The 8,390-nt window shown below is 37.3% G+C and overlaps 1 protein-coding gene across 1 annotated transcript in view; it reads right to left on the bottom strand.

The window, feature by feature from the left end:
• Positions 1-311: 311 nt before the first annotated feature.
• Positions 312-8,390, bottom strand: part of AKAP6 (A-kinase anchoring protein 6) — a 227,162-nt gene continuing 219,083 nt past the window's right edge. Inside the window, exon 12 of the mRNA XM_072865482.1 lies at positions 312-3,740. Within this exon, the coding sequence (XP_072721583.1) occupies positions 312-3,740 (3,429 nt within the window). The remainder of the gene's footprint in view (positions 3,741-8,390) is intronic.

Below are 8,390 nucleotides of genomic sequence, written 5' to 3'. Positions count from 1 at the left end.
CCAAGTTCTGCAAGATAGCAGATTTGTTCCAGAAGGGAGCAGTTCCAGTCAGTGCAAAGCCAAAGGGCAAGAAGCAGTTAGTATTCACTGCATTGTTGACCAGTGGCGTGTAAATTGGGATTATAGTGTAATCAAAACAAATGATATAGCACTATCACTAAACAGAAGCCCTGGATGGTGATTCATCTCCTTTCATTGTACAAAAATGTTAAAAAAAAAAAAGGAAAAAAAAAAGGAAAAAAATGAATGTGCAGCTTGTAGAGTACATACCTGTTTTTAGGATAATGTATGTGCCTGGAGAGGGTTACATTCTATCTGTGCATATTTATATGTCTTTCCTTATGAAGATTCAGGAGATTTTCTTCACAAGTAAGAGTTTTACTGTTCTGATGCAAAACATCCTTTTTCTGTGAACGGCCAGGCTTTAACTGAAACTCTATAGCTGAAGCCTCTTCAGAAGCAGCAACACAATGTTTGGGCTCTTCAGTTCCAGGTGATTTTCCTGTACTCTTTTTAGTGCTAAGCTCTGGAGAATTCTTTTCCAAACCTTCAGTTTGCCCATCTGAAATCAGCAAATCAGCAGCAGCATTTTTCAAACTGTTTGATGCACTTTGTTTATTAGGATTGGGGACGTTTATATCATTGTAATCATCATGTAAGAAAGATAAATCTCTACCTTCAGATAAAGTTTTAACTTCTACTGACTCTAGAGTCACTCCAACTAGTGACTCTGGAGATGTTTCAGAAATAGTTTTAGAAATAGGTTGCTGCTGCTCATCTCGTGCTTCAGGAGTACCATTAGAAATGGATTGCTGCTGTTCAACCTGTTCTTCCTCAGGACAGGCTTCAAAAAAGCATTCAATATTTTCTCTCTCATCTGTGAAGTCCAGTGGCACAGGAGTGCTGCTCTTTTCCTCTATGTATTTGATTACCTCTCCACAGTCACTATCATGAGAAGAAAGTGAAAGATAAGAATAGAAGTCTCCTTTTCTTAGCTGAATGGGTCTGTGAGAGTGTTCTAACACTTTTTCCTTGATCTGTGCTAATGAAGCTGGAGCAGATGACTCACATTCAGGTTGTGACTTACTTTTCAAAGCTGTTGATGCCATGTCTATTATCTCCCTCACAAAATTGTGTACTGAGCCATCTTCCATGTTTCTTTTGTCAAAAGCAGCAGATTCACAGTTACAGCACGAATCAAGACCATTGGCTGAGGAGTCGCGTTCTGCTTCATTGGATTTCAAGGCTGTACAGCAATCAGTAGATTTTTCAGTAATGCTTCTTCTATGTTGTTGACCATTAGGTAAGGATGTTTGTAAAGCTGTATCTTGTATGTCTACACAATTCATTTCTGAGGAAGATTCAAGACAAGGCTTTTTAGCAGGAGAGGAAGCAACAGAGTGACAATCAGGCTGAAGATGACTTTGACATTCTTTTGGAGGGTTTCTGGATCCTTCTGACAACAGAACAGTCTCCTTGCCATCCATATGTGAATCATCTGAACTGTCTGTAAATGCTTCACAGACACAACATTCATTTTCAGCTTCTCTGACATCAAGTGATGCATGAGTTTTGGGAGTTGCTGGTGTTCTAACAAGACCTTCCTTTTGACTGCCAAGAGTATTTTCAACATTGCCATTCTCCATATCATCCACAAGCTGATCCTTCACAGCCTGAGAGATATCTTTCATCAGGTGACTCTTTGTCCCTTTTTCACGATCACGTGGTACATTCTTACTATTGCCATTATTTTCTGATATTTTCTGTACTGAACCATTCAATAGTCTTTCAATGCTTAATGTATCTGTGGCTTTTGATGTCTCATTACTAACTTCTTTACTGCGCTGAATTTCATCACTGAGGTTACTTTTTCTCTTCTCCCTTGTCAAAGAAAATTTTGGTCTAATCCAAGTTTGGAGCTCATTTTTTATATAATCAAGTCCTGAAATTAAATTGCATTCTTCATAAATATCCTCATCAGTTGCTATACTGGAGTCATCATCTTCATCTTTGATACCTAGCTCTTCCTCAGTTAAGGTAAGGGTGGAACTTGAAAGCAAATCACTGTCATCTTCATCATCAGTACAAGCAGAAGTGCAGGAGACATTAACAATCATGCTGACATTGACATCACTCTCATCAGCTACAGATCTATTAAGATGTTTTCTAAATGATGCATTTGAATCTGGTATTTTATTTCTGTGCAGTACAATGTCTTCAGAGCAGAGAGAAAGATCCTCACTGCTGCTGAGTTCAGTGAGAGAAGCTGCTGAATCTTCATTGATTGAGGATGCAATATCTAGAGACAGCTGTCCAGTAAAAGACATTTTTTGAGAGCTACTTTGGAGTGTTATATCAGAGATGCTGCGCTTTATCTTTTGATCTAAAGGACTCTGGATATTCTCTAAGCGATTCAAAAGATCTAAAGTTCTTTTGCTGAGCTCTCCAACAGAATCACTGCTTGCACTTATGTCTCCTGAGCCATGATGACTAAAAAGATCTTCATTGCTTTTGTAGGAAGTCAGCCAGCTCTCCAAAGAGGTGCTTCGCTGAAGACCATCTCCACTTTTAAAAATACCTGAGCTGAACAAATCTCCTACTACAGACAGAGATTCTAATGAAGAACTACGAGATAAAGTTGAAACCTGTCTTGTATTCTCTGTAACAGTTAATTTTCTTACAGTTTCTCCAGATTTACAGGAATTGGGATCTGATGCTCCAGGGATACTTGCCAGAGTATGGTCATGAGTAAATCCATCTGGTTGTGGCTGTCCAGGCTTATGTTCAGATTTCCCAGGTATTTTATCAAAACAAAACTCATTAAACAAACTGCCCTCTGTATGTGTTTTTTCAATTTGCGATTGTTTCATTATCACTGGTAATTTGAATTTGGAGCCTTGAAGATATGAGTAATCATAAAATGTAAACACATTACGTTTTCCTTGCAATTCTTCTAGACAAACAGGGTTACACCTGGTAATGCTGTCCAAATCCTCATCATTTTCACTTCCACAACATGCAGAAGGTGCCAACTGGAAATCATCTGAGAGACTAGCATGGTCTTCTTCGTCTTGCTTTATTTTTTGTTTTATTACATCGACTATATCATCCACTTGAGTTTCTGCATGCCCAATTTCAGGATTACTCTGAGTGCTTTCAATATCATTTAGCAAAAAAATTTCTGAATTATTTGTAGTTTCTGTATCACATTCACTCACTATCCCACTCTCACTCTCAGAATGCCTGCTTATGTTTCCACTCTGATACACATAGTTATACGGTTTTGCCAGTGTGGTCCCCCCTATTAAGTCTGGCAGGGATTTGGTAGATGAAAATGACGAGTCTTTACTAAGACTTTTGTTTAAAATGTTAGACTGTGTTATGTTGGAGAGTTTGGATGTTTTTTTCAAAAAAGGCATGTGTTTTTTTTCTGATAATTCAATATTATGAAGACTATAGACCTGATAGATGTGAGGATTTGGAGGGGAAATAATGCTGGGACAATAAAGAGGACTTCCACAATCACTGATACTTTCATCTTCATTCACATTGTTATCACCACATTCTCCTGAAGCAGGTTTCTGGCTTAGATCATCCTTCTTGAGTTCCTGATCAGGATCATTTAAGTCTTCATGAATACTGATCAGCTTATTACTTATGTCAGTTTCGTCCCATTCTAGTGCATCTTCACTTGGACCATTTAGATCCATCAAACTGGGATCAATAACGTTCAGAGGCTCCTGTAAAAAAAAGTCAAAGATTAAAAATATTTACAGCTGCACTTTAAATCTGCTTCCACTGAAATCATATAAGCAAAATTAATAGGAGTAAAGTGCATTTTTGGAACAATGATCACTAATAGGCTTTTAATTTTGTTACGTTTTGTGTACCATTAAAATGATCAATTAAAATGAAACCTATTAAATTTTGCATGATTTTTTAGTCTTCTTAGGGTTTCTTTCTTATTTTCTGTGAAAATATAATACAGAAATTTGACTTTTCTTTAATAGAGATTAATTGTGGTTATTTATTTTATATGTAACAAGTTTTAACCATTCTGCAGAATCACATAGGAGTATGCTAGTGTGTTAGTAAGAAACATGCGATTAGCACTTTATTATGTTGGATATATGAGAATCTCTCTTAGCCTGCTTAAGTTTAAAAGAGTTAAGATATAAAGGATTTATTAGAGAGTTTTTGAAATATTTATAACAAACTTTTGTGTTGTCAGCCTTAAAACTACAGATCTAATGCATTGGAAATCACAAGACTTGATGACTTTTTATTAGAATTTCTATTTATTCTTTACTTGATAATAAAGGCAGTACTAATGACCAGTAAGTAAGCCTAATGAATGTTAATATCTTCAGCTGTAAGAACAATCAATCAGTCTAATCAAATACTACATGAATTTGAAATATTGTCTGTGCTGACACCTTTCTCTGGGAAAGGGCTGATAAATAATTGAGCTAAACTTAGTTTGCTTTTTTTAAGACTTTTGTAACTTTCCAGTAATATTTTCTGTTATTACTCAGAACATATAGTATCAAGAATTGTTCCTTCTAGAAACACGTGTGGGAGAGGAAGAACACCTTGACAACTTTTCTCACTCTAATATGATGTGTCAAGTGGCCAACAGTAAGGATTAACCTTAAACCCCTCAAAATAAGACAGAAGTGGTCCCTGATTTTGGGCCTGGTTCTCTGAGCACAAATTAATTCTACTTTATTTTTCTATTTATTGAGAGGCCTCCATTTTAGGTAAGACTTTGCTTATACGATAAGTCTTGTAATAGAACTGTTAACTAATGTAGAATTGTTTAGTTTAAATCATCTTAACAGCTGAACAATAATCACTGTATCCAGAAAAACAAGCACTTTAAAAAAAAAAAATTCAACTATGACCTCTTGCTCTCTCGAGCTTTCTTGGAACAAGTTTTGTTTTTCAAATACAGCATTGATCTCAGGCCAAACAGCAATCTAAATCACAACAAACTTATAAAGTTAGAGAAATACAAGGAGATAAAATGAGGCTGTAGTCCAATGAAGTGCAGTTGTACACAACTTAGTTACTTAGTGACTTAGATTCATCAAGACTTGGCCAAGGTAAATTGTGAAGGGGAAGGCATGTATCTCTGACTGAGATTCTCAGCTGGGAACTCTCTTTTTGAAGTAGGAACTAAAGCTGCTCAGCCCTTTTGTGAGAAATCATGGGTTGTTCTCCAACAGCTCAATAGTTAGGGCACTCATTTTGGGCATGGGACACTTTGTCAGACTGAGCATAAGAGACATGAACCAGGTTCCCATTCTCTCAGGAGAAGTCCTACCTGCACGCTGTTCTGAAAAGAAGCCTGCTTTTCCCATTTCATTTTGCATAAAACAATTAAATATTAATTGGGTCATACATAGATGAGGAGAATTTTATCCTGCGGTGCACTGTTCAGCACATTTGACTTGCAAGAGGCACAGATAGGTCCAAATCCCTGCTCCAGTGTCTATTTAATTATGGATATAGGGGGCACTGTTTCTGTGCAAGACACAAGGCTATCCCATCCCAGTATGTGCAGTAGACAAATGGCTAAAACACTCAACTGACATAAGGAAGAATTATTTTCTCCAAATTGGACTGAGTAGGTCCAATCCACCATTCAGCACGGTGATATGATTATTAATATATTAGATAAACCAAGACATTCTCCATGTAAGATGTCCTCATGCTTCATTGGGCTTAGTTGTAAGCTAGGTCCCTGAGTACTGCAGCTGCGTCAAGGTATTGCAAATAATCATGGGCAGAAATACAGGTGCCAAAGAGTTTTTTCCTCCTTGGCAGGTTAGGAGGCTTTTGGGATTTTGAGAATCTGTCATGTCTAATGTTGAAGGCTAGAGTCTTTTTGTGGATCTACCTACCCCAAAGCTTTTATGGAGTAAATTTTTTAGTCTTTTTTTTTTTTCCCCTGTGAGATATTGGCTAGTGATAGCTCAAATATTAGATTTCCATGAAAACACCCATTTGCTAGACAACTAAGGCTGTCAGAGCAGTTCTGTACATTGTGGAGTTCAGAAATCCGTATTTAGATTTGCCGCTTTGCCGTGTTTTCATAATGGCTCCTGATTGGTACTTAGTTGGACCCAGTTTCCCACCTGTAGCTGACCCTTAACCAACCTGCAAGTAAAAACTGGTGGAAGAAAATGAAAATAATTTGAAATAATGAAAAACTGAATAATTTGTTAGTTTGAAAACCTGTTAGATTAAACAAGAAATCAGCTTCGATTACTCATTTTCTCTGTGGCATGTTTTACAACTCTGTCGTACTTAGCATTACGAAGACATTGCTCTGAAAAGCTTCCTATATGGCACAATTTTACTGTTTCAAGCTTCTGCCAGCTGCAAAAAGAAATTCCCGAAGGCAGGAAATCAGCAGCAGGTTCCAAGGATTTTATGTTCCATAGAATCTGATTTTGTTTCTCAAAACCAAAACATTTGGTCCTTATTGGTCAGGAAGATAACCTTCCCCCTGTAAATCAGCACTTGGCTGCCTTGTTTGTTCTGCAAGTCAGATGGACTAAAACAATAAAACATGTAGAGTTGTGACCTCAGCCCATTCATCTTCACTGAGTGCTCCTTACTTCAAAGCCTGTTTTTTATTCTTCAAATGCACATGCTTTTCTGAGAGCTGGTATATACTCAGAAGTTTTGCAGGCACAGCTATGACGGTAAGGGATTTGATCATATTTTTTTTCTTCTGATTGTCACAGCTATACTTCCAAAGGCTCTTATGTAGATATGGTCATTTTACCAGCATAGCTTTCTCTGTCCAAGGAACTGACTGAAGTGATATTAGTGAATTACTACTTTTCTTATAAGCATCATCTCCCTTGATGAAACCTACCAGTATAACTTTAGTGGTTATCAGCTACATTGGCAGCCCTTACCAAGTACAGACCAAGTTTCAACTTTGAAACAAACCACTCAGCTTAAATCACAAACATTTTGTATTTGGCATTTTCAGCAGGATTATATATTTTCCCTTTCTTTTTTACAAAATTTAGCAAGCTGCTCAAACAAGAAAGAGACTTTAGACATTGAGGTAGTTACTGGAGAGAGCAGCACCATATAGACTCTTGAATAAAGCTCTGGAGTGAAGAATGGAAGGTGGTGTCACTCCAGCCTATGTTTGCACTGACAGCAGTAGCAAGGTAAAACCCAGGAATCTCTGAGGACTATTTTATCATGCCAGATGTCTCCTTACCAGGCTGCTCAGTGCATAGATAGGGTCCTGGAGGATTAGAATTATCGTGATAGTAATAGATTACTAGGTCTTGCCAAAAGAACATTTAAAATTCCCCAAACTGATACTTTACTTGGTGTTATACAGAGGACGGGATGTACACCACCATAAGTGTCAGCTGGTGTCAGAGCTAAACTCTGATTGCTTACTTTACTGGGAAAAAATGCCGTTGTTTCTTCTCCTGTTTGTCTTGTTTTGCACTCCAAAGTGCTGTATAGTATTGCACAATGCATCTTTTACACAAAGCAGACAAATCTGCTATTGCCAGTTCCAATTGGGAAAACTTTACTAGTGTGAGAGCTGCACCATATTTTTTATCTCATTTCAGTTAATGATGAATGTGGCTTTCCTACAGAGTTTGCACTTACACACTCGAAAAGGTGTTCCACCTAGCCTGGTTCAAGGTGTCACCCCTTGAACCACAAATACCCAACAAGAAAATGGTCTATCACAGACAGACATTATGATCTCCACATTTAAGACAGACTACAATTAAAGAGAAGCTTTAAGTGTGCTTCAGAGCTTCAGATTCCAGTGGGGTTAGCCCTGTACCCTCATGCTTAAGTCCTGGCCTTGCTGAAGTCTGTGACAAAACATGCTGCAAAGGTACCATCCTGTCTGGCAAAAACTCTTTGGATACCAGCTGGTGTAACTGATTGCACTAAATTTCCCAGAATTTAGAAACTTGCAAGAAACTCTTGCACTTTTTATATGTGCAAGAGTGTGTGTGTAAAAATACACACACACATATATATACATGTGTGTATGTGTATGTATATGTCATCCTTCTAAAAATGGGTATCTTTAAAGTAGGTCAGAGTGACTTTGTCATTATAAAGTCACTAGAGACCACTATGTCTAGAGTAGATCTCGATGGCTACATGATTCACAGTAAAAGAAGGTAAATAGTTTTGACCAAGGAAGTAAAAAATAACTGCAACAAGAACAAAAAGATGCACAATATTATGCATATCTCTATTTTTAAAATATTACCACTAGAGAAACAACACTTAGGAAGCATTTACTGTTGCATGAAAAGCTTCTAATATAATTAAGCCAAGAATCAATTAAGTTACAGACTCAGAAGAGTGAAAGGTTGAAT

Source organism: Ciconia boyciana, chromosome 6 (assembly GCF_034638445.1).
Source record: "Ciconia boyciana chromosome 6, ASM3463844v1, whole genome shotgun sequence".
NCBI lineage: Eukaryota > Metazoa > Chordata > Aves > Ciconiiformes > Ciconiidae > Ciconia > Ciconia boyciana.
This window is presented reverse-complemented; position numbering and strand designations above follow the sequence as displayed.